Source organism: Rhinolophus hipposideros (assembly GCF_964194185.1).
Source record: "Rhinolophus hipposideros genome assembly, chromosome: 14".
Lineage (NCBI taxonomy): Eukaryota > Metazoa > Chordata > Mammalia > Chiroptera > Rhinolophidae > Rhinolophus > Rhinolophus hipposideros.
The window spans coordinates 33,997,376-34,022,968 of NC_138060.1; the positions used below are offsets into that span (position 1 = coordinate 33,997,376).

Genomic DNA, 25,593 nt, shown 5'->3' on the forward strand with positions numbered 1-25,593 from the left:
GGGAGAACAGGGCACTGCTTTTTACATTGTAGTATTATTTGATTTTTTTAATCTTTTCTCTTTTTATTGGACTACACTTGACTTATAGGAAACTACATTTATTTAAAGCATACAATTTGATGTTTTGGAATATGTACACTACCAAGTGTCCCTTTTTAATCCCTCTCTCCCAGGATTATTCCTAGAGAAGAACATATGGGGAGCTAGAGGTCAGTAGCCACCCATGAATGGCTCAATACTTCCTGCTTCTGTTTTAGTCAACCAGGGGGAGTCTGTGCTTCTAGTGCTGGTTCTCCAGATACCAACCTGGGGAAGACACCTCACAGTCCATCTTGGCCGTAGTGCTCAGCTTGAGAAGTACCTCCTCAGGGGTAGCTGGATGGCTCAGTTGGTTATAGCACGAACTCTTAACAACAAGGTTGCAGGTTCAAATCCCACATAGGATGGTGGGCTATGCCCCCTGCAACTAAGATTGAAAACGTTGGCTGGACTTGGAGCTGTGCTGTGCCCTCCACAACTAGATTGAAGGACAATGACTTGGAGCTGATGGGCCCTGGAGAAACACACTGTTCCCCAATATCTCCCAATAAAAAAAAAAAAGAAGTACTTCCTTCAGGAAGCCTGCCATGACTCCACCCCTGTGCCCATATTTTCAAATTCCAAGACGGAACTCTGTGCTGTGTAATGTACTAGCCTCTTTCTCCCCTGCACCCAGTGAAATGTGAGCTCCACAAGGATAGAACCCCCCTTTGATTCATAGGGCCTGTGTCAGAGTGGGTGCTCAGGAAATATTTGTTGAATCCATGAAATACAACACAGAAGAGATGCGTGGAAGGGTGAATAGGTGAGTAAATGCAAGGTATTTTCTCAATGTCAATGATTTAATGTTGTTTGTGTTAAAGATGATATCTCTTTAAAGACCATGTGACTTTTCCACCTGCTCCCCACCCCCAGCGCTGATCCCCCTGCATCACACTCGCTCTGAGCTCCTGCTAAGCCAGTGCCCCACGACGCAGTCTCCTTCCAGCGGCCATCATGGTCATCTACCTGGATCTCATCAGTCATGATGAGATGTTCTCCCACAACTACAAAATCCGGGAGATCGTGGTCCAGCAGTGCCTGGAGCTGGAGGGAAAGATGGTCAGTAGCACAGAGGGTAACACTGATGACTCGCTCATTGGTGGAAATGCCTCCGCTGAAGACCCTGAGGGCCAAAGAACAGGAAAGCACAGTAGTCTCTGGTGGTGACAATTGTCATGAACCATCATTTGCAGGAAACCAGCTTCACAAAAGAAGCCTACAAGAAGTACATCAAAGACGACATAAAATCAATCACAGGGAAACTTGAAACACAGAGACCGAAAAAGAGTAAAACCTTTTGTGACAGGGGATGCAGAACAAATCAAGCACTTTCTTGCTAATTCCAAAAACTACCAGTTCTTTATTGGGGAAAACACGAATCCAGATGGCATGGTTGCTCTGCTGGACTACTGTGAGGATAGTGTGACCTCATATATGATTTTCTTTGAGGATGGTTTAGAGAGTTAAAAAAAAAATGCTAACAGAGTTGGTGGTTTGGATCTATCACTTGTCATGATAACTGGAGGCTGCTTTAATCCACACACCAAAGCCGGGACAAACAGCACTGATGTTACCTTGAGCTCATCGTTTATTTTGACCTTGATTTATTTGCAGCTGAGGCATTGTTTTTAAGAAAAATATTCAGGTAGATTGTCTAAAACTAAAATGCATTTAAACTAAAAAAAAAATTTTTTTACTATCATAAAATAAGACCACCCAGGAGAGGCTGAAATGGGAGGAAAGTCAGAAACACAACTGGAGCCATTAGTTCATTCTAGGGGGGCCTGGGAGACATCTGTTCCCTGGATGAAACCGTGTCCCAAACATGCCCCTTCTACCCCTCTCAGGAACCCAAGACCCTACCTTGGGAGCCCTGGGAGGAGCTGACCCAGCTGTGGGGATGAGACTCACTAGGGGGCACTCTTTCATCACACTGGCCCTGACCCAGCAGCCTCCAAAACCTGCCCTGGGCTCTTTCTCTACAATAAACCGTGCAAACCAAGGTCCTCCTTCACATTCTCTGCAGCCTCTTGCTAAGAGCAGAGGGTCTTTCCAAGCACAATGGCACATTCACCAAATCAGTACTCACTTAGTACAAGGAAGCTGTGCAGAAAAGGCAGGTGTCTAGGGTCACATTAATATTGCAAACCAATCTTCCCTTCTTTACTACCTCAAATATGCCAGTTCCTAGCATTGGAACTTCCATCCCAATGTCTCGGACTTCCTGTGACTTTGCTACCTGCTCCAGATTCTGGTGGGCTTCCTATTCCCCATAACCTATCAAAGGAAGTGTCCAGGGAAAACTGGGAGGATTTTGCAACGAGCAGTCTTTCTTTGATATTGCCATCGTGGCCCTGGAGCTCTTTCTTCAACAATCAACCATTTGGGAAATAAGAAGACCATTCCCTTTCCAGCTCGATAGGAAGGAGCTGCTAGGGTCCAGCTCAGAACTCACCTTCATTTTCCTGTTGGGTACAGTGAGACACAGCTGCAGGGCCAGGCATGATCCCAGGTCCAGGCTAAGGGGGGATGAGGGTGTGGGTGCCTGGATCCCTTGCTAAGCCCTGTACACACCTATGATGCAGCCACACCCCTGGGAGCTGTACTTTCCAGAGCAAAGGCATCAAGCCCGGCTTACTCTGAGAATTGGGTCACCTCTGCATCTTTCCTGAGCAGGATTCTAGACCCAGCCAGCCACACTGTCATCTGGGAAGAATCATTACCTGTAGGGGGAAAGAGCAAGGGTGGATGGAGAGAGACAAAGCTGGAAGGAAGAAAACATTAGCTCACTAGGCAAACCTTCTTCCCTACTTTAAGTAAAGATGGTGCATGTGCTAGCAGGCTGCCCAGCCCAGTGCCTACCTGTGCACCCCTGCCTTCAGCACACCTGAGCTGTGGTGACCCTCTCATCCAACTACCCTGCAAAGCTAGCTATGGCTGCTAGTTGAGGCAGGCTCCACTGAGGCCTCCGACCCTGCCCTGCCAAGGAGGCCCTGCCCTCCATCCTCCTTGCAGAAAAGAGGAAAAAGGAGAAGAAAAGTGTGTATGAATGTCCCATTCAGGTTTCGGGATCCCTCTCCTGCTTCTGTTGCTCTGGGACACAGAGGTGAGTAGTCACAAGGGCCTATTTATGTGTGCAGCAGACTTGCCCAGTGCAAGATGCTTCTCCTTGACTCTAGCTGCCTGGGGCCTGACCCTTTCTGCAACCATCTCAAGAATGTTTGTCAAACGTTTTGTCAGGTGTCCCCTAAATGCCCCAAAGACAGAACTGTACCATGTGACCTTTCCCCTGATTTTGCAACCCCAGAGTGCACATGGCCACACCCACTCTCACACCTCCACTAAGCATTTCCAAGAAGAATGCTGTCCACAGGGTAAGGTCATCTGGGGATCTCTTCTCTCTTCCTTTTCATTTCTCAAATTCCTACCTAGTGTGTGTAGCTGACACAGTGGCATATTGACCACAGTTTCTCTTTGTAACATGGTCCTTAGATGGCCGAATATCCCTTGGCTTGACACAAATGACTTATTTTCTCATTTGTCTCAGAGCTGGTCACTATTTGAAATGCAATATTTGGCTTCCAAGTAAATTACACACAAATACACAAATTTTGGGGGAGGGCCTTATTAAAAATTAACAATGTCCCTGGATAGTAAATAGCTCTTTGAACTTACAAAGTTTTCTTGTCCCTGGTCCCCTCCAGTGGATTCGGGAATTGCAAACTCCATGGTGAGGGGAGCAGGAGATGACCTGCTTAAGGGTGGAAGTGGGCCCTGACTCTCAACTTGGACAGTAGCTTAACTCCACCCTCACCCCACCCCACCCCACCCCACCCCACACACTGGGAGGTGTTGGGAGGCCCAGTGTGGTGAGGGCTCAGGAATGGCACACAGAGCTGTGGGGGAAAGAGGACAGCAGAGGGGGAAGCTGTGTCAGAGTACACTTTCTGAAGAATGGGTTTCCATCAGCACAGATGGACCAGCCCAGTGGGAAGGTGGAGGAGGAAAGGTCCTAAAGGCAGAGGAGAAAATCCCATCCAGAGGAGAAACAGCAGGAGCAACAAAAGTGGACATAAGGGAGGGCCCCTGGCTGACAGGGGTGTAGGAGGAAATGAAGAGAGTGAAACGAAGAGAGGGCAGATGGAGAGCGTGGGCTTCCAGAGCCTATCCTGTCCCATGAAGGAGCCTGGATTCTGGTGGCTGTGAAAAGGTTTTGAGAATGAGAAACTGCAGCCCAGTGATTACCTGGCTTCATCACTTACTCTCTGTGTGACCCTGGGCAAGCTAATTAACCTCTCTGAGCCTGATGTCCTCATTTATAACACACGGATGGTAACAGAACTCCCTGGGAGGATGACTGGGAGGGCTGAATGAGAGATGACTAGGTGAAAAGCGGGTGGTGGCACCCAGTGCGATCTGCGTAAAGGGGTGCTGATCACTACTTTCTGTTAGAGTTGGACAGTGCGCCTGGCGGAGGATGATTCAGTCAGTTAGGTGGGTCAAATTAACCAGAACATTTTCCAACCAGATTCACACTTCCTGTGGAGGCAGGTCCTTAAAAAGCTGGTGAAGGTGTTTGTAAACAATAAAAGTGCAATTCAAAGGTCGCTGCTGCCGGTGAAAGCCGTGGGGCTTAGAGAAAAGGCTCCGTGCAGGAAGCACAGTCATCTCTTCGGCGGGGGCACGGTCCAAACAAAGCAGATAGGGACGATTTTGCAGTCCTCCCTCCCCCTGTACACACACACACACACACACACACACACACACAGCCCCCTCCCTCGCTCCCAGCCCTCTCCTGCAGCAACGCCCAGAACCCCTCAGGGACAATAGATGTACACTGCTCGGTGTCGTTCTGCCCAAAGGATGAAGGGGTGAGACGAAGGCGCGGAGGGGGCTGGGACCAGAATGCTGAGTTGGATTAATTTGTCCCCAGCAGCTCTGAAGGCAAATCGTGGCGGGAGTGGGGTAGGCGGGGAGCGGGGCGGGGAGCGGGGCGGGGGGCGGCACAGCGCGTCCCGGAGGGCCCTGGCAGCCCAGGAACGGAGCTCCGGTGTCCGCCCGGCTCCGGGCCCGCAGCGCCGCCTCCCGGGAGGAAGGCGGGGGCCGGGAGGAGGGAGCGGGAGGAGGCGTAGGACCGCGGAGGGCGGCGCGCTGAGAGGTTATTTGTGGTTCGCTTTGATCCCGAGGGGGAACCTGAAACTCACATTCCTGGCATAGCAGCCGCCTCCGGCGGGGGCCGACCCTGGGGCTCCGCGCCGGACCCCGAGCGGCCAGAGCGTCGGCGACACCGCCGAGTCCACACCTCCGCTGCGGAGCCGAGCGGAGCCTGGCCGGGTCGTCGGGTCTGACCGAGCCGAGCCCCCGCGGGCCGCAGCGGTAAGGAAGGCCCCTCGGCGCCGGGGAAGGTGCGGGGCTGGCGGAGACGCGCTGAAGCCCGAATCCGGCGCAGCGGCGTCTTCTCCCGGAGCCGGAGCCCGGTGCACCCAGCGTCCTCAGGGCGCAGCGCACCCTTTCCAGGCAGCTGCAAAGGCGGGCAGGGGCCAGGCCGCCCGGGCTGCGCCGTGCCGCGTGCCCGGGGCTGGGGGTCCTTGAAGGAAAGGACCCCGGGCCGCCTGGGGGGCAGTCGCTAGAGAAAGCTCGGCTCCTGTGTTGGTCGCGGGTCGGGGGGAGGGGCGCGGAATCGTGCAGGAGGTGCCGCTTCGAATTCAGCCGTAGGACCTGGGGGGGCTGATCGGTTAGGTGGGGGTTACAGGTGTCTTTGCTCCCAACTAGCCCAAGAATTCCTCTTTGTCTTCCTTGGAAAATACTCTCCGGAGCCACGCACTGGCTCTCACTTAGAAAGAATGCAGCCTGCCGTCCAGCCCGGTGACGTCAGCGCAGGAGCATTCGGAAAACAAAGAGGGCTGGCGAGCAGGAGAAGGAGGCGGACCCGCGACACTGAAAGACCTCCTTGGGTCCCCGGCTACCGTGGCCGCTCGCTCTAGGCGCACCAGCAGCCCCCGAGGGCTCGGGGTCCGCGGGGAGTCTCTGGCTGCGGCGTGATCAGACTTAGAGACAGAACGTGTCCCTCCGGGAGAGACAGACCCTCCCTCCGGTGTTTCGGCGAGTGAGCCCGAGCAAAAGCCAGAGATGCGTGCTTGCTTCGGAAGGTGGGGGTTCAGAGAGCCCGCGCGCTAGCCCAGCCGAGGTGCACCGCAGGGTGGGGGTGGGGGGGGGGATGCAGATTTTAGTAGCCGCTCAGCCCAAAGGATGTGCGTCGGAGGGTCTTAACCGCCACACACCCGGGGTGAGAGGCCTCGAGGAGGTGTTCCCTGTTCCCAGGCAGCCTGTTTGGGGAAGGTGGCCAGGAATGTTTCCGGAAAGCTCTGCAGTCCCCGCTCCTCCTCGGCGGGAGTGAGCCCGACAGCGATGAATTTTGAAAATGCCCCGCGGATGAAACTCTAGGCCAAATTGATTCCTGTTTGTGTTGCCTCTGGTAGCTCTGGAGTCCTGCATCTCCACTCCTCTCGTGTGTAGGGGGAGGGGACAGCATGTTAGAGTGCCAGGAAGGATGAGGACAAAGAAGCCCTCCGGATTCATCTCCCACTCCTCAGCTCGGAGCACCTGGGAGGAGGGAGTGGATTGGGAATGGCTATTCTGTCAATCTGCCAAACCCAAACTGCAGCAGCGCACTGGGGCTAGTTTTGTGATAGAGGAGGGGCCAAATTCCTCCCACACCCCTCCCCCCCGTATACACGGGACCTGTGGAGGTGTGGGTTTTCTTTGGCTTTCCCTGAATCTGTTTGGAGGTTTGTGTTGGAGGAGGCTGTGGAAAGGAAGCCTGGTGAGGCAGGCAGCCTTCCAGGCATGAGCCACTGTGAGCCCAAGGTCGGAAGGGAACACCATCCTCAGGAGATGTTATCTGCCGGCACTCACATCCCCCAGGTCCCTGCAACCAAGAGCCTCCCCCTTGCTCCCTTACTCCTTTATTTGGCTCAAGTGGCTGTTACTGATGTCGAGAAGGTGCTGAGTGCCCCTCTGCTATGGGGCTAGAGGATGATAGGGCGCTTTTCCAAGCAGTGGGGGTGGAGGTGGGGGTAAATTGTAAACTTAAAGACACCATCCATCCTTCCTTCCTTTCTTTTTCCTGGAGTGCCAGTGCAGATACTGTCAACACAGACCATCTGACTGACCCACAAACCTTAATGGGTGGCAACTTTTTGCCTCCTCTCACAAAACCATTGTGCTATTGTAGCCTCTCTTCTTTCGTCCCTTATTCACCAATTCAGATGCATTTTCTCCTACTTCCCATTCACCTTGCAGAGTAACTGCCAAGGTCATCCCATGACCGGGAAGGCTTGGCAGGGTAAAGGGTGGTGAGTGAGCTGTGCCAGTGCCGGGGGTCAGACATGCTTCATTCTAGAGGGTACTGGGGGCTGTTTGCCTAGGGCTTCTACTGGGCTGAACTCATTCTTTACCACCTGCCAATCAACTGGGTCCCTGTCCACCCCTGGAGGGGACAGTTCAGTGGTTAGATTTGAACCAGACCTGCCCTAGAGCCTCTCATCAGGCTTTTGACAGGTGACCGACTGCAGGAGGCTGTGGTTCCTTATTGATTACTTTCTAGGTACTGGTGTCTTTCTCTAGGCATAGTAAGTCTCCATGACTATGATTCTAATGGCAATCCTTTGTCAAGCATTTATAGTGTACCAGGATCTCAACAGCCACTGCTGCTTTTAATTTCAACTCCAGGAGGCAAGCATTCTTTTTGCTTTTCTGATGAAGAAACTGAGGCTCAGAGGTGATGTAACTTGCCTTGATCAGTAGGGGGCAGCACTGGCAGTTGAACTCGGGCTTGTGTGGCACTCTAAACCGTCTTCTTTTACCATTATGCTGTAATGGAAAGTTCGCCCCTTTTCCATGTGCTCCCACTGATTGGTCTTCTTTCTTTTTCCTCCCAGGTGCCCTGGGGCCACGTGCCGCTGGCCATTGTCCAGACGGGTGTGTGCAGCCAAGGAAGCATGAGGACGCTGGAAGACTCCTCTGGGACAGTCCTGCATCGCCTCATCCAGGAGCAGCTACGCTATGGCAACTTGACTGAGACACGCACACTGCTGGCCATTCAGCAGCAGGCCCTGCGGGGTGGGGCTGGAGCTGGCGGCACAGGGAGCCCCCAGGCCTCCCTGGAGATCTTGCCACCAGAGGACAGCCAGGTGCTGCAACAGGCCACAAGGCAGGAGCCCCAGGGCCAGGAGCACCACGGCGGTGAGACCCACTTGGCAGAGAACACTCTCTACCGGCTGTGCCCACAGCCCAGCAAAAGCGAGGAGCTGCCCACCTATGAGGAGGCAAAAGCCCACTTACAATACTATGGGGCCCAGCAGGCGGGGCTGCGGCCACATGGTAGTGATAGGGATCCCCGTGGCGCCCCTGGAGGCAATCGAAGACAGGATGAAGCCCTGCGGGAGCTGAGGCATGGGCACGTGCGCTCCCTGAGTGAACGGCTCCTGCAGCTGTCCCTGGAGAGGAACGGTGCAAGGGCCCCGAGTCACATGAGCTCCTCCCACAGCTTCCCGCAGTTGGCCCGAAACCAGCAGGGTCCCCCACCCCGGGGCCCTTCTGCCGAGGGTCCGGAGCCCCGTGGACCTCCACCTCAGTACCCGCACGTTGTGCTAGCTCATGAGACCACCACTGCTGTCACTGACCCACGGTACCGCACCCGAGGCAGCCCGCACCTCCAGCATGCTGAAGTCAGGTAACTGCCCACTATGCTGTTTCAAGCTCTTGACTTCCTTCCAGGGTGGAGAGCCTCCACACAGTCCCTTATATCTGGGCTGGCAAGCCCCAGAGGAACGGGGGAGCTAATGCCTGAAGGAGACAGCGACTTAGCCAAGGTCACATGAGAATTTAGTGGCACACCTTGCTTTCGTTTGGAGATGGACACATGTCTGATTAGCTGTAGCAGTCAGGTAACTAGGGTGTCCAGAGGGTATGAATTACAGCAGGGGATTTAAAGTTAGGTTTCAGAAAGAACTTGCTAAAGACAGGGTTGGGAATCATTGCCACATTCTTTCCAAGTTAAGTAGGAAGAAGATGGGGTCACCTTCTCTGGAGATTTTTAAGAATAAGTGGACAGTTTGCTTTCTGTGATTATTGGGAGGCATTCCCAACTGGAGGCAGGAAGGATCTGTGGCCTTCTTAGACACCTATCCCCATCTCTCTCTCTCTATTATTCATTTCCTTTCATGTTTTTCCATGTGCTCCATGTGGCTGGAGCCTGTAAGGGGAGAGGAATCTGGGTACAGGCGAGCCCCTTTCTGTGGAGGCTTGGGAGAGGCTGAGGAGGAGAGTCTGCAAGGGAGACTCAGAGTTTGATTCTGAGTATGAAGGAAGGACTTTAGAGGATGTGATTTAGCTTACATTTTTTAAAAAGCCCTTCTGGCTGCCTATAGAGAATGGATCCCAAGGGGCAAGAATGGAAACAAGGAGATCAGGGGAGGCAGGAAGCCCAAAAAGTTTGCAGAAATATGGGTTCCTAGAAATGAAGCTGACACAGGCTTTTCATTTTATACACTTCGTGTCTCCCCCAACAGGGGTGCAGGAAACCCCACAAGAGGGGCCTGAGGATTTGCAGACTCGCTTCAGCTGGTGGCTCAAGGTCAAATCTGGTTCTTTCCATGCCTGCTGAGTCTTCACTTAGTCACCCACTTTCCCACCATTTGGCTTTTCCTTGCTCTGGAGGAGTGAGTGACTGGAGGGGGTTGGTAAGCAGGAGCCAGAGCCTTGTGGGTTCTCTCCAACCTCCACCTCCCAGGCCCCCTCCTTATCTCCTTTCTCAGGGCTGGGTCAGGGAGAGTTTCGGAAGCTGAGTCGTGGTTTCTTCTTTGGGACCAGCCTTATTGAACCCTGTCAGGAAAAGATAATATCATGGAAAGGAAGTAGACTGTTTGCAGGAGAACAAAAAGGAGAGGGAGGGGGAGGGGAATGGAGAGCAAGTGTGAAGGGAAAGGAGACTATTCTTTCTCTGAGCTAAGTCATCCCCAAAGAATGCCAGTTGTGTCTGCCTGGCCCAGTGCAGGGGGAGCAAGTTCATGAAGCAACCCTGAGAATTCCACAATTAGCAGTGCAGGGAGAGTTTGGACATTCCAGTGGGGACCCTCTGCTCAGCTCTCACTGGAAGCTCTACCTTAGGAAGTAAGAGAAACACATCTGCCCAGCCTCTTCTTTGGGCTGACCTGATGAGGATTGTTTGTTGGGACCTGGGGACAGGGACTTTTCTTTCAGCCTAGGATCCTAAGAAGAACAGGGGAGCAAGGCTTCAGGGGAGGGATCAAGGGGAAGATGGGCATGAGTGCTGAGATGATGGATCCAGAAGTGGAATTAAATTTTCATGGGGTTTCGTGGGATTCCTGGTAAAACTGAGGCAGTCTGTTCTTTTATACTTGGAGTCACATGGCCCCAGAAAGGGTTTGTGACCCCATGTGCCCTCTTCCTGTTTGCTTCTTCCCTTGACACGGGCCCCTGAGGCTGCTATTACACCAGTGCTAGAGGCCATTAGAACATTGTCTCTAAAATCAGGCTATTGCAGTGTGTTAGAGGTGGGCCCTATACCCAAGAAAATCCAGTGTTTGGGTCTCACGTTTACTATTTAAACAGAGAGTAAGCTATGATCATCATTAGAAGAAATGGAGGATAGGCCACCATTATGGTAGCACCTGCTATAGACCCAGCATTCCGCCAGGTCTCGTGTGGCCCTGGCAAACCCCCTTGAGGCTAGAGACTCTTACCTTCATGATTTAGCAGAGCCATGCTGGCACCTTGGGGATTTGAATGCCTATTTTGTCTGACTCTGGAGCTCAGACTCTTACCCCGACATCTGTCTCATGCTCTAACCTAAGCCACAGTCTTCTAAAAATGTTTCTGCAAGGAGTGCTAGGACCAAAATAGGAGGGAGAAAACGTGAGTGTTCTGCACGGGCAGGTGCTAAAGCAATGCCTGAAACTAGAGGCTCATGACAGAGACGGGTAACTGTTGGGGCTCAGCCACCAAGTGGCCCGGGGACCTGGAAGGCTATGTGCTCAGTCATGATTGATGTGGCCTCTAGACCCGAAAAAGAACCTGCTTTTGATCAGCAGGATCAAGTGTGCATTTTTTTAAGATGCCTTATTTAAGCACTGGTTGCTTAGGAGGTCCAGGACTGTTCAGGCTGCTCCCCAAGGCCTTGGCCACAGCGAAGCTGGGCAAGAAACAAGCTTTCTGATTTAAATCCCTTCTCACCCCAGTCTCCTAGCCCTTGTGCGTCTTACATAGACACCATGTGGAAGTGGCCTTCCCCACTGTGGGGAGGCTGAGTTGACCTATCTTTCCAATATGCCCAGGAGGGCTAGGCCAATTCAGGACTGCTCTAGGGTGAGTCTGTGCAGTCTCTGAGCACCGTTTCTTCTGTTCCCCAGGATCCTGCAGGCACAGGTCCCTCCTGTGTTCCTCCAGCAGCAGCAGCAGTACCAGTACCTGCAGCAGCCCCTGGAGCACCCCCCACCCCCACACCCAGCTGTTCTTGGCCATGGCCCCCTAGGCTCCTTCAATCCACCTGGGGTGGAGGGGCCAGCAAGTACCCAGGCCTCCAGTGTCCACCTGGCCCAGATGGAGACTGTGCTGAGGGAGAATGCCAGGCTGCAGAGGGACAATGAGAGGCTGCAGAGAGAGCTAGAGAGCTCAGCGGAGAAGGCTGGCCGCATGGAGAAGGTAGGCCCTGCTGGAGCCTCTGGGGGAAAGGGCAAGAAGGGACCCCGAAGGGCTGACTGGGGAGTGGGCAGTCGAAAGAGAGGCAGAGGAGTCTGAAAGCTTGTCTGACTGGGCTTTTCACCTATCCCTCTGGCCCCCACACCCTCATCACTCTTACACCCTCCCAGGCTGACTCCAGACAGCTGGGGAGCAGCCGTGAGGCCGACAGAGCAGGTCTGAAGCATGAGCAGTTGCTGGCCAGTGGTGATTAGAAAGAGCCCATTCACCAGCTCCCTGCACACTCGCACCCTTCCCCTGCACACACCCCCTCCCATGGACACCTCCCACAGAGAGCCCTTTGTGTCCCCCACACAACAGCAAGTCTGTTCTAGGCCAGCCCTGGCCAAAGAGAAAGCCCCTCCTCTTGGAAAAAAACGAGCGACTTATTAGAATCACAGGCCAACTAGGAGCACGTGCGGAACCTGCCAGCAGCCAAGTAGGAGGGGCAGGCTGGCCCTCTTTGTGGATGGCGATGGCCAGAGGATCAAATACTCCAGGCAGAGGTGGCTCAGGCTAGGGTCTGGGACCTCATTCTTTAGTGAAGGTTTACCGCTGAGTGTTCAGCTTTAGCAGGTGGCCTCAAGACTCCTGTGGCTGTCCTGTGGTGTCCAAGATAGGTCAAACCTCAGAACATGGCTGGAATTTTTTTGTGCCCACTCAGGGCCCACTGGACTCAGATTTCTCAGCAGAAGCCAGGCCAAAGTAAAATGCTTCTTTCTGGACATGGGCACAAGAAAGCTATATTTAGTAACCCTGGAGGTAGCTTCTTCCAGAGTACCTTTGCTTGCTGATCGACCCCCAGAATCTACAAGCTTCTGGCCCTCCTACTGTCGCCACCTGGATTTCTTGCCCTGGGTTTTTAATCCTCTCCTCTCTCACCTCTGATGGAGAGCAGATCAGCCTGGGCACATGGAGGGGGGACTTTGAAGCCACACAGCCTCTGGGAGCGCTCCCCTTCCTTTAGCTCGTCTGTCTACCTCTTGCAGCTGGAAAGTGAAATCCAGCGGCTCTCTGAGGCCCACGAGAGCCTGACGAGAGCTTCTTCCAAGCGGGAGGCCCTAGAGAAGACCATGCGGAACAAGATGGATAGTGAAATGAGGAGGCTGCAGGACTTCAACCGGGATCTTAGAGGTGAGAGCAGGTCACCCAGGTGGAGGGGCGGGAGCGCCTGCAGAGGCTTGATTCCTCTGTTTTAGGGAAACATTCAGAATCTGTCCTCTGCAAAAAGAACTATAACTGACTCAAAGGGGGCCAGGCTGAGACCTCTTGGGGGCCACTCTAATAGATGCTTGTCTCTGCATTCTGGACCTTGGAGCCTCTCATGGAGCTTTCACCTTTGTGGCCCTAGGTGTTCCCTCCTCATTAGGCCCTGAGCTGACCCCTTCCCCAGCTTAGAGGATACAGCCCCACAGATAGGCCTCCAGGGCATACCCAGGCAAGCAGCATCTTCTGATACTCAAACATCTTTCCTTAAAACATCTTTCCTTTATTTCAAACAGAGAGATTGGAATCTGCAAACCGCCGCCTGGCCAGCAAGATGCAGGAGGCCCAGGCAGGCAGTCAGGACATGGTGGCCAAGCTGCTTGCTCAGAGTAAGTAGGGGTCCCACTGAGGAGCCTGGACAGATGTGTGGGTGGTGGGACCATGGCAGCCTCTCTGAAGAGGGACGATTGACCTTATCAAAATAGTGCTTTGAGCACAGGTCTACTGAATTCCTACTATGTACCAGCACTATACTGAACTGGCTTCTGAAGAAAAATAACATCTGGTTCTCTATTTATTGGAGATATCAGTGGACACAAAAGGGACAGGTGGGGAGCAGTGATTTGCTGAGCTGTGGTGCTGGCCACGAGTACAGTGTCCTTCAGAAGCAGAGGTCACTGGGCAGTGGGGAGTCAGGATAGCCCTGGAGACATATGAAAGAGAAGGAAGAGTCTGAGTTTCCCAGGGAGATATAGGCAAAAAAAGGTTAGGGGTGCCCAATGAGCAGGTGGGAAGCCAGAGAGCATGATGGAGCTGGGCCATGACAAGGCAGCCAAGTGGGGTCACCTGAAGGCCTCACAAATGCTCCTGGAGCTTAGCCAACAGATACGGTCTAAAGAAGGTTTGGAAGGCTTCTCTAAAGGAGGTGGTCAAAGCCTCTTTAAAGAGTGGATGAGGTCGTCATTGGCTAGTCCATTTAGTTATTCATTTGTTCATCAGCAGAACTGTGCTAAGTACCTGGCAGGTGTTGAGCAGAGGACGAGAGGAAGCCCAGGAAGACATCATGGCAAAGAGGTGAAAAGAGAGGGGGTAAGCTTGAGGAAGGAACAGGGTCTAACCACAGAGTCAAGGAAACAGGGTGCCCTGGCCCTGAAAACTAGTGACTGGGAGGTTCCCAGTGGCCAGAGAAAGAGGCTCTGTGGGGATGGCAGGGGTGGAGAGCAGGCCACAGGTGAAGAAACAGCTGGAAGGCTCAAGGGGAAGGGTGGGGGGCAGGGGGGACAAAGGAAGCCCTGAGCTCAGCAGCAGGAAACTAACAATCAGAAGAGACAAAGAGAGGCTGTTATTTATTGAGCTCCTACTACCGTATATGCTCTTGCTATGTGCTATAGCGATATTTGGGGTCTGTGCAGAGAAGTGGAATGGGGGTGGCTGGTGTCTGGGTGAGGGTGGCCTTGAAGAACAAGTCAAAGAACCCATAAGGAAATCTGTGGGAGGCACAGCTAGCAGGGTGTGTCCAGACATGGTGGAGCAGCTTCAGGACTGAGCTCTGTCTGGCAGCACCTCCTTCTTCCTCAAAGAGGGCTCAGAGCCCTGGACCTGGACTGGGCTGCCCACAGCAGGGAATGGGGAACACTGAAGGGGTTGGGGCTGAGGTGGGTAGGCCAGGAGGTAGGCTAGGCTGGACTGGCTGGGTAGGGTGAGGTGGCAATGACTTTAGGTCTCTGGGAGAGAGGAAGAAAGGGCAGGGGGGCAGAAATCTGGAGAGGACCCCTTGCTGGGAGGAGGCAGAATGGGGTGTCCTGTAGGAAAGGCCCGACTCCTGGGGCCAAAGAAAGGAAGTACAGGAGAGTTTCTGGGAGCCTAGAGTTTCTGGGGGGCTGGCCTGGAGGCGTTTCCGCTCCCTGGGGAGCAAGCGCCAGGCTGTTCTTGGCTCCTCACTGGAGCCAGTAATCTTGCAGCCGCGGGTGACCTGGATGCCTGGCATTCCAGAGCCGCTGGGCTGTTCAGCTCCAGCCTGCCCCCCGCCGCTCCCTCCCTGCTTGGCCCAGCGCCCTTGGCCTGCTGCTGCTTTGGGAGGAAAGAGTGAACACTAAGGGAGACTGGGGCTTGCGGGTGGGGGGCCTTACTTTCTCTAGGGGAAAGGCACATCCCCCTGATCCTCCTTACACCCTATCTCCAGGCTCTTCTTTCATTGTGCTCAGACAGCTCACCTCCCAGACAGATAGGTCCGTGGTTTTAGCCTGGTGGCTAAGGATGGACAAAGCCTGAGGACTCCCAGCGCCTGCCAGGGCCGTATAGGTTGTGCAAGGTGACAGGAAGCTACTAGAAGCAAGAGCTCAGGAAAGAAACCCAAGCAGCTCTTCCTTGCCGCATTATAGCCATGGGGAAAATGGAATTCTCCGGGAAAATGTCTCTGGTTGACCTCACTTTTTCCCCACCCTGGGTCAGTCAACACTAGTAGGAAAGTATGATCCTTATCACCATCAGCTTTTCCTACCAGGCAGGCCATACAGACCCCCCAACTCTGGCCGCTCTGATCAGGCCCTGCCTTCTCTGGGCATTTGGCCTTGAATCCTGAGGCTTGATTCTTCTAGTTCTGTCCCCCCTTGGCAGTTTCTTCTCTCCTGGGCTGTAACACCGTTATGATATAAGACTGGGATGAGATGCAGGCTTCCTGCAAGTTTTATAAGCTGTGGATCCCCACAGGGGGTGGTCATTTTCTCTAGGTCCAAACTCTCAGTCTACTGTTCGCGCCTGCCTCCTCCACCCCACTTACTGAATGGTGAGACAGCCCAGTATGAACTGCTCAATGTCAATAATATGGAGCTTCCCCGTCTTTTCCCTCCACACCAAGGAATGAGGTGCCCAGCCTTCAAAAGTCCAGAGGGAGACAGAGCTGACCTGGGTCACCTGTGTCCTCCCTCTCGGCCTCAGTGCCCTGAGTAAATGATTCCTCCCTTCTGCCTGCTCAGGTCCCAAGCCTTCAGTCTTCTCGTCTAGAACCTGTACTGTCCTGTATGACAGGTACTTAGCCGCATGGGACTCAAAGATCAAAATTAATTAACATTAAATAAAATGAAGAATTAGTTTCTCCCTTGCGTAGCTACATTTCAAGTGTTCAATAGCCACACATGCCGTGACGGCTGCTCTGGAGACAGTGCTTCCGAGTTCATCAGGCAGACCCCAGAGCCTCTGGCCCTCTGCTGCCCTCCAGCAAGGCTGGCAGCCGACACACACTTGAGGGACCAACCTGGGATTCCCAAGGGGATTGGTGTGGGAGGCGGATTTAAGTGTAGAGCATCAGCTGAAGGACTTGGTGGTCTGCCGCAGGCCTTGCTTGCCCAGCTCTATGGCAAGGGTCTCTGAGCTCTGAGCAGAGTTCCTCTGGGCAGCTAGCAACATAATTTAAAAGTCAGGAGAGCTGGTACCTCAGACACAAATCTTTGGATGACAGTCATTTTCATTGTGCTCCACAATTTGCATTTCTTTAGGAGCCTTGTTGCCCACATCGCAGTGGTCTCCCCAGACCAGGGAAGGTAATTTCACACTAAAGCGGGGCGGGAGGGGGTGGGGGGAGTCCGTAGAATGAGCCCTGGAGCCCACTTTGGGAGACCTGGATTTAGGGCCTTACACCATAGCCAGAAGCAGCTTGCTCCTTTGGAGCCAGCCGGAGCTGGGTTTCCATCCTGGCAGCACTGTTCACCTCTGGCACCTCTGTTTCCTCCCTATAGGTGGGGGCGTCACAAAGCTACCTTGAGGGGCTGTTATTGGAAGCTTCAGTGGAATAGGAAGTATAGATGCCTGGCTTGTGGTGGAACAAATGTCCCTCTTCCTTTACTCTATCACTTGAGTGATGACCATGTCACAGTCCACCTGAGCCTCCATTTTCTCACCTGTAAATGGGCATCACTGTTCCTGTCTGGCCAGTCTCTAGTGTCATCACGAGGCTCAAGGAAAATTGTGAATATGGTTTAGAAATGATGACACCTGGCACAAGTGGGCAGTGTTTGTGGGGCTGTGCCGTGGCAAGTCCATGTCCCAGGAGAGCGTCAGTCTCACCGTCATCACTGTAAGGGCCCTGGTCTGGCGCTGCTATATACTCGTAACTAAACCTGAGCCTCAGTTTCCTTGCCCAGAAATGGGGTTGATAATGGTTATAATAACTCCTGGGGTTGTTGAAAGGACACGATGCAATCATGCTCATCCAGTGGTCAGCACAGTGGGGGCTCAGTGGGACCAGCTAGGGTGTTCGCTGTCACTGACTGAGCCTCTGTCTCTCTCCCTGCAGGCTATGAGCAGCAGCAGGAGCAGGAGAAGCTGGAGCGGGAGATAGCACTGCTGCGCGGTGCCATTGAGGACCAGCGTCGGCGTGCAGAGCTGCTGGAGCAGGCTCTGAGCAATGCCCAGGGCCGAGCTGCGCGAGCTGAGGACGAGCTGCGTAAGAAGCAGGCCTATGTGGAGAAAGTGGAGCGGCTGCAGCAGGCGCTGGGGCAGCTGCAGGCTGCATGTGAAAAGCGTGAGCAGTTAGAGCTACGTCTGCGCACGCGCCTAGAGCAAGAACTCAAGGCCCTGCGTGCACAGCAGGTGAGCCGGGAAGCCCTGTGGAAGTGGCAGAGCTAGCGCAGCACCCGAGGAGGCCAGTTCTGAAGCCCCTGGGAGCTCCTGCACAGATCGAGGCTGAGGCCCCCACTTGGAAAGCAAGGGTGATCTCTGTTACTCCCTTGTGGCAAGGCCTAGCCATCAGTCTCCGCAGAGGCTCTGCCACTTGGTCATGTGCCGACCTCAGGGACTCAAAACTTGGGCTTCTGTCCTCAGGAGCAGCTGGGATTGGCATCCTTGGTCTCTAGAGAAAGTATCTCAGGAGCCTTGATGTAAAAGACTAGCCAGTTCTTGTGTTTTCCCAAGATCAAGAGGGAAGATGGATCACCCAGATCCTAAATTTTTATCCTCACTTTGGACTGTGTAAATAACTCTGGTGTTTACGAACCCGATAGAGTCTTCTCTCTACTAGCCTTCCCACAGAGGTAGGGTGACTGAACCGCCTGATATGCCCAATTCTGTCCTAGTTTACAACTATTTTCTCAGTGTCATTTTTTAAGAGCACCACTTCCCCGTTTGGAAGACAATATATGGTCACCTGTGCAGAGGCAGATCTGATCCTTCCTATGCCCGGGTCCACAGGATTCAGGGCAGGGATGTGAGGACCCATGCCACCTTCTTCGTCTCTGAGTGGAAGCAGGGTTGGGGGAGAGCGGGCTGTGAATGGCTGAAGGAGCACAGACATAGTGTGGGGGCACAAACCAGTGGCCGCCACACTCCCACCTCCATCCTTGACCACAGTGCCCCTTGCTTTGCAGAGACAGGCTGGCACCCCCGGTGGTAGCAGTGGCAGTGGTGGGTCTCCGGAGCTCAGCGCCCTGCGGCTATCAGAGCAACTGCGGGAGAAGGAGGAGCAGATCCTGGCACTGGAGGCCGACATGACCAAGTGGGAGCAGAAGTATTTGGAGGAACGTGCCATGAGGCAGTTCGCCATGGACGCAGCCGCCACAGCTGCTGCCCAACGCGATACCACTCTCATCCGACACTCCCCCCAGCCCTCACCCAGCAGCAGTTTCAACGAGGGCTTGCTCGCCGGAGGCCACAGGCATCAGGAGATGGAAAGCAGGTTCGGCATTGCAGGCCAGGCTGAGGCTCCTGAGGTGGGGGAAGGGGTAACAATGTCCAGTCTCTGCCAGGTCCTTACTCTCTGATAAACAGGCCCCTCTTCCCACATGGCTCAGCACTCCTTCCTGTTTCTGAGCTGTCCCCGTGTGCTTGGCAACCCAGCACTGGACACATGTTCTTCCCCAGAAATACCAACTGAGTCCTTGATTTGCCCAGGAGACCCTGGCTGTGGAGGTGCTGGTGCCATCCAAGACTTGGGTCCTCTACCTGCTCCCTTTCCCTTGTGTCAGTCAGAGACTTAAGACTTTCCCACTGAGTCTACACCATGTATCACCCAGAAGGAATGTGGACGAGGTCCCTGGCTTGGGAGTAGCTAGTATTTTCTCTCTAGAAATAATCCCGGAGGCCCCTCAAGATTTCGTGTGACCAGTGTCTGCCTCAAAAGCACAAACACATCAACTCATTTGATTGAGCTCAGTTGATTGTCAGCAACTGTGGGGATTGCCCCCCAGGATGGGGGTTGTGCCATTGCTATCACCAGATACGTCCAGAACCCACCCCTTGATGGCCTGCCTTTGCTGGTATAAGAAGGGCTGGTTTTCAGAGCATCAAAATCCAGAGGTGTGATGACATTTTCGAAGGCTTCCTCCGGGCCCTGCTACAAAGAGGAGCCCGACTGGCTGTAGGGAGGGCTTTCCCTGTAACTTTACCAGGTGGGAAGTGTGGAGGCCACTGGAGCTGTGGGTCTAACGGTGTGGGCATGGCCTTTCCCCTCAGGTTAAAGGTGCTCCATGCCCAGATCCTGGAGAAGGATGCCGTGATCAAGGTCCTCCAGCAGCGCTCCAGGAAAGACCCTGGCAAGGCCACCCAGGGCTCCCTGCGACCTGCTAAATCCGTGCCATCTATCTTTGCGGCTGCAGCAGCAGGGACGCAGGGCTGGCAGGGGCTCTCCTCGAGTGAGCGGCAAGTGGATGCCGCTGCCTGGCTGGCCACAGGTGAGCAGGGGCTGGTGGGTGGCATAGGTGGAGTGGTAGGTTGCTCTCAGGCCTTTCCTCCCAGAACTGAGGCTCGGAGGAGCAAGGGCTTCCTGACCTCTTGCCCTGAGAGGCAGCTTATATTCTGGCTCCAGTGATCCTGCAGCCCACAGCTGTCTCCACAGTGTAAAGAGGGGTGCTGTAGCCGCCCCCATCTCCATAAATTCTGACACCCTCAGTCCCAGTCACTTAGCATCTAAGTAAAAATAAAGCTTTCTGTGCAGATGCACCTTCTAGGCAAGCCCTTTCCACTCCTCCTTCTAAGCAGATGCCCTAGAAATTTGAGAGTCCCGCTAATTTTAAGATTTAATCTACAAAGAAGGGTTCTCCCACTCGAAACGTTTGGAAACCAATCCTAATCATTGTTCTCATTTGGGAACAGGAGCATTTAGTCTTCATCAAAGTTCTTGAAAATCAAGAGCGACCCACACCACCATGTGCCCCCAATAGGTACAGTTAACTTGGGGTGTTCTTCAGGAGGAAATAACTCAACCTCCTGCCTTTCCAGCAGACAGGGCCCCTGCGGAGGAGCCAGTGGCCACCCCTCCCCTCCCTGTGCATGCCAAACATGGGAGCAGAGATGGGAGCACCCAGACTGATGGGCCCCCAGACAGCGCTGCTGCCTGCCTGGCACAGGAACCTGACAGCCTTCTGGGGTGCAGCAGTGGCCAGAGGACAGCCTCACTGGGTAAGTCCACACGTCCCCTGGCTGCTGGGCTGGGCAAGGCTGAGGGAGCCCTGGGGTGTGAACTGGAGCACCAGGCCCTTCCCAGATCCCTCCTAATCATTGGTGTGTGGCCACCTCAATGGGAACTGGAGGGCCGGTTGGATGCACAGAGGAACAGAAAACCCTGATTACAGACAGATCAAGTTCAGAAAGAAAGCAACTGCATGGGAGGCACTTTATCTCCTCTTTCCTAGTCTTCCTAACATATTTAATTGCCAATCTAAATATCTAAGATAATGGAGGTTGGCATGTTATCCTGATGGCACGCTCAAGTTAGAAGACTTTGTTTAAAAAGAGTCCGGAAAGGAGATATTTGAGAAGATGCCATTTACATTTTTTGCTCCCTTTTCACATTAGCCTTTGCATATTTGCTTGTGCCTCACATCTCCGAAAACCACAGGCATGAAAAGAATCCTGCAGCCTTCCTCCCTCGGGGCTCCCCACCCTCCCTCCAAGTCCTCTGAGGAGTTCAAAGTCATGAACAAATGCATCTTCCCCACTGGAGGGTGGTGGTCTGGGTGGACAGCTGAGAGGGAGCAGAGCTGTGCTTGGTTGGCCAAGACATGGGAACCTGGATACCTGGGCAGCTGAGATGGGAAAAGCAGGTGAAGAAAGAAATGGCCTATGTTCAAAACATTCCAGGATTTAAAAGAGCAATCTGGGAATGCTCACTGGTGTGTGCCTGTGCTCTTGTCTCTCTCCAGACTCTGTTGCTCCATCCAGAGTCCAGGATTTGTCGGACATGGTGGAGATACTGATCTGAAGAAGAGGACTCGGAACCGTCCCCTGCCACTCAGCCATTCCAGCAGCCCCCTCCAACTGCTGCTTCCCCACGTTCCCCCACCGGGCACTCATTCCCATTGACCGTCTGGCCCCAGGAGCATTGGAGGGATGCCGCCGGGGAGAGGGTTGCTGTGCGAGCACTTGCGCCCCAGGAGACCCTGCTTCTTAGCCCCACATCCCTCCCGGACCCATGCGGGATGAAGATTCAGCCTTTGCCTTGCTGCCCAAGGCTAGCTGCTGGGGTAACAGTGGAAAGCCCAAAAGAGAGCTGAGCCCCCTCTGCAACACCAGTTAGGGAGGGAGGGGGATGTTGGTTTAGGAGGCTGATTTCCAAGGATAGCTGCCTGCACACACCTGGTAGGCTGCTTCAGTGATCAACTCGGCCATGGTGTTCTCTGGTTAAGTGTAGTCCCCGCCAACCTCAGCTGCTCCTCAGCTACTCACTGCCGCCTTGGAATCACTAAGACTAGCATGTTTGGGGGGCTGTTGAAGGTATTAGTCCTGCAGAAGCCACAGCCTCAACCCCTCACATGGAGTGGGTGGAGCTATTTAAGTGGACTGGGATCTGCTGGGCAGTTTGTATATAATTCCCTTTCTTGTGGAACAGAAGATTGGAGCGTGCTGCTTCGGACGTGTCCCCCCATTCTGTGCTCTCATCCCTGCTGCCATGAGTCCTGTAACTTCTGACTAGCCTCCTAGTTATCTCCCTTCTCAAGTTCTTGGCCCGTGGATTTTGATACTGGTTGATCCATAGGATATTGGCTGTCTTTTCCTCCCCTGTTGAGCCCTGCTCTAAATGCCCATGGGACCTCCCCCTCCATCCCCAGCCTCTTGAAGTGGCTCAACAGTTCCTGTCCCTGGGACATCCTGTCAGTTTTGTTACAAACCCTGAGCCACATGAAATGAGCCACCACACACCGACATTGCCATGGTGGGCTTCCCAGCACCAATTGAACAAAAGCGGAGAAATTGCCTAGTTCTCATCCGAGTCTTTGTTCTCACCTGGCGGGATTGAGAGAGGGAGCTATGCTGGTGAAAACTAGTCAACGAGCTACAAGATGTGACTCCAGTTGTTCTTTGGAGGGAGCCTCCATCACAAAACAGCACCCATGAGGCTGGCTCCTCAAGCTACCCGGGCCCAGCGCCCTGAAGCAGGACCAGTGCTTGGAATTAAAGTGGAGCATCTACATGGCCGCCTGCCAGCAGCAGTGACTTTGACTTCTGGTCTTAAAGAGTCCCCCAACCCTCCAGGAGTAAGTGGAGGGTTTTAGCAGTTTGTCTTGACTGTTTTTAGTTCTCCTTGAATATTTGTGTTTTTTCCTTTCCTGTTTTTAAGTTCTGTATGTGTTATTTTATTCCCATGGTTCCTTTTTGAACATTTGCATTTGCTGGACAATTGCATATTTTTTTAAATCCTCCTACCCCTCTTAAAGCTGAAAAATACATTTGGTTCATGTGCATTGTTTACAAAGCAAAAAGAAAAGAGAGGAAAAAAAGGCAAAAAAATATTGTGAAAGAAAAAAAAACAACTTAATATATTTTGGATTAATATTTGGTATTTCTTTTAAAGTATTTTTGTGCTGTGAACGTTTTCTGCCAAAGACCATGATGTGTGTCTGTATGTTTAAGTTATCGTAAATATTTAAAATGTAAACATGGCTGTTTTGTTATGCCACCGTGTACCAGGATTGCTGCTGCATTCCACTGGGTATAACAGTATTTTAATAAAAAAGAAATAATTAAAAGTGGTATCTTTGCACAGGTGAGAGACTGCACTAAGAGGGAAAGCAAAGGGGGTGAGGATTTGGGGGGGCCACCCATATCCTCGTCCCTGGCTACTCAGCACTGAACTACTACCACTCCTATGCGTCTTGGTTCTTAAATGTTGGCCAGAGTATATCCATAAACAGCCAGTCCAGGGTCACTGCCATTTCTCACACTGAGGAGTGAAGAGTGCCAGTTTTAATTTTCCGACTGGGATACCAGCAGGCAAGATAGACCCATCCTTATTTGCGAGGTTAGGAGGACACACAGTACGATCTCTTCAAGGATCCACAACAATTGCTGGGAATTTTGTGAGGCTGCATGAAGGAGAGTTGGAAGGATGATGTACTTAGCTTTCTTTCCACCTTTACGGAGAACAGTCTCTTCAGGTAGGGAGGGTCTGGCAGATAGGCAGCCTCCCCAGGTAGCTTTGTTCTAACTGGTTTGGGCCACACACTGGTTACTCCACAGGAGTGGGTGTCCCCAGGTGGCTTTATCCTTCACCCACTCCAATCTTCCCTGCACCCGCCACCTAGCAGAGGGAGTCCTTGTCTGGGATCCTCCAAGAGACAGGGCACCATGGGTGCCCTCTGCCTGGAGATGTGTGTGGCACGTTCTTGGGCACTGCCTAGCTCCCTTGCTGTGCCATCACCACTCTTGCCCCATGCCCAGGAAAGTATGTCACTACAATCCGTGAAAGTGAAAACCATTCTTAATCTCAGGTGTTCTCATTCCAGAAACAGTACCTACCTCCACGGGCCAGTCAGCACACCAAGAATCTGGGCTGGCAGTTGGAGGCTGACCACGAGGCAGCAGGCAGCCAGACAGGTTGTGGGCACCTGATGGAAATAACCACCCCCTGCAGCTGTGGGGGAAGCATTTTCAGGGCAGGTATGGGGACTCAGCAACCATGTTGGTGACTAACCAAGTACTGTGTTTCCCCGAAAATAAGACCTAACCAGAAACCAAGCCCTGGCATGATTTTTCAGGATGACATTCCCTGAACATAAGCCCTAATGCGTCTTTTGGAGCAAAACTTAATATAAGACCCAGTCTTACGTTCGGGGAAACACGGTAGAATCCTAGAGAACGTGTCTTCCTGAACCAAACTACCTGCCCACAAGAAAATGGAGTCAAACAGCAGAACTAGGAAGATGTAAGGACCTTTTCTTGCACCTTTGCAGATGGTGATGGACCTCAGCGGGTGGGGAGCTCTACATTCAGGATTCCCCACCCAGCACAATGCAGAGGCCACAAGCACGACCTTGTGGCCACGCCTCCTCTCCAGCCTGCGTCTGCCACCTGGGCAGCATCCATGCCCATCTTACTCCTACCAGGCCCTGGACTGGTGTTGGCTCTGTGGATAAGTTGCTCTCCGATGCAGGCTTGGTCCTCGGAGGTGGCCCGAAGAGCGGAGCTATGCTCCCACTGCTCTTCCCTTGGATATACCAGCCCATTTGCTAAGATGTGGTGTCCAGACAAGACAGCAGAGCCTGTGGCAGGGCGTTTTAAAACCCAGCTTAGCAAAGAGGTTCCTGTTCACCTCTACCTGTCCCCTCAGAGCCGTGGTGGGCAGCTCAGACCCAGGGACAATAAGCCCCGACAAGAGCGCCTTCCCATCCCCAGCCGCTTTGAGCAGGGCTGTCAAAGCATCTGTGCCTCTTTCAGGAATCTGTCTGTCAAGAGGCACTGTACTATTTCCTTGGCACAGACGAGGGGAATGAAGAAGTCAACCCAAGAGTGCCCAACCCATGTGCGTGCATGTGTACGTGTGTATGTGTCTATGCACATGTGTGCCAGAGCATGTGTCACAGAGAAAAATGTGAGGGGTGCCAGTATCTTCTGGCTGATGTCCTGGCAGGGCACTGGGGCTCTCCAGCCACATGGTCACCAGTCAGTCTGAGGAGCCATTTCTTCCCAGTGCACTTTGTAGTTCAGCCTAACAAAGCTCCGGAACTGGTGGAGGAATGGGTGAAGCTGCAGGCAGGGGTGAGGGGGTTGGGGGGAGAAGTGAGGGGGAGTAGGGGTTGGACAGGCCCTAGGAAGGAAAGTGTTTGCCCACGTGCCCAGGCACCCGTGATGAAGGGGTCTGGGCCACGAGGGGGCCAATCCCTGGGTCTCATAGGTGGCTCTGCTGGGCCCTTTGGAGGCCAAGTTGCTCTGCCAGGGACAGCCCTGCTCTACCTGCACAGTACTTTCACTAACAGGGCTGGGGGTATCGCTCAGGAGAGGTCCCACACTGCCACTGCCCCCCAAGGGCCAGAAGGCTACCTGTAAGTGTCCAAACCCTCTCCTCTCCTCTCCTCTCCTCTCCTCTCCTCTCCTCTCCTCTCCTCTCCTCTCCTCTCCTCTCCTCTCCTCTCCTCTCCTCTCCTCTCCTCTCCTCTCCTCTCCTCTCCTCTCCTCTCCTCTCCTCTCCTCTCCCTCCTCCTGATGAATCAGTAACGCTTCCCTGGCTCTAGCATGTGTTAGGCTCAGACGGCTTGGACAAAAGTGACAATAGGAGCAGCATGTGGGGGCCTAGTCTCCCAGTAATGACTGAGGCCACTCCACTGCCTCCAGGGAGCCCAG

General features: G+C 53.4%; 1 protein-coding gene and 1 pseudogene across 5 annotated transcripts; both read left to right on the forward strand.

Moving 5' to 3' along the window:
• Positions 1-1,035: 1,035 nt before the first annotated feature.
• Positions 1,036-5,286, forward strand: LOC308507218 (translationally-controlled tumor protein-like; annotated as a pseudogene). The gene has a single exon. The product of its transcript is annotated as a translationally-controlled tumor protein-like (transcript).
• AMOTL2 (angiomotin like 2) lies at positions 5,180-23,022 on the forward strand. Of its 4 annotated transcripts, none has more exons than XM_081071908.1 (10): positions 5,180-5,457; positions 8,022-8,815; positions 11,514-11,805; positions 12,831-12,975; positions 13,344-13,436; positions 17,339-17,634; positions 18,408-18,715; positions 19,492-19,709; positions 20,260-20,436; positions 21,180-23,014. In XM_081071908.1, exons 2-10 carry the CDS (start codon positions 8,082-8,084, stop codon positions 21,236-21,238), a joined length of 2,322 nt encoding a protein of 773 aa, XP_080928034.1. In that variant the 5' UTR covers positions 5,180-5,457; positions 8,022-8,081; the 3' UTR covers positions 21,239-23,014. The 4 variants fall into 4 exon arrangements, with proteins under 4 accessions (XP_080928034.1, XP_080928032.1, XP_080928033.1 ...); XM_081071906.1 differs by having other exon boundaries at positions 5,247-5,457; positions 20,257-20,436; positions 21,180-23,022; XM_081071907.1 differs by lacking the exon at positions 5,180-5,457 and adding an exon at positions 5,994-6,230 and having other exon boundaries at positions 20,257-20,436; positions 21,180-23,016.
• Positions 23,023-25,593: the final 2,571 nt, after the last annotated feature.

Bases quoted from the DNA above. Each gene is read 5' to 3' on its own strand.
- AMOTL2 (XM_081071906.1), top strand. From the start codon at position 8,082: ATGAGGACGCTGGAAGACTCCTCTGGGACAGTCCTGCATCGCCTCATC. The intron at 11,806-12,830 runs GTAGGCCCTGCT...TACCTCTTGCAG, and splicing joins AGGCTGGCCGCATGGAGAAG to CTGGAAAGTGAAATCCAGCG. The intron at 17,635-18,407 runs GTGAGCCGGGAA...CTTGCTTTGCAG, and splicing joins AGGCCCTGCGTGCACAGCAG to AGACAGGCTGGCACCCCCGG.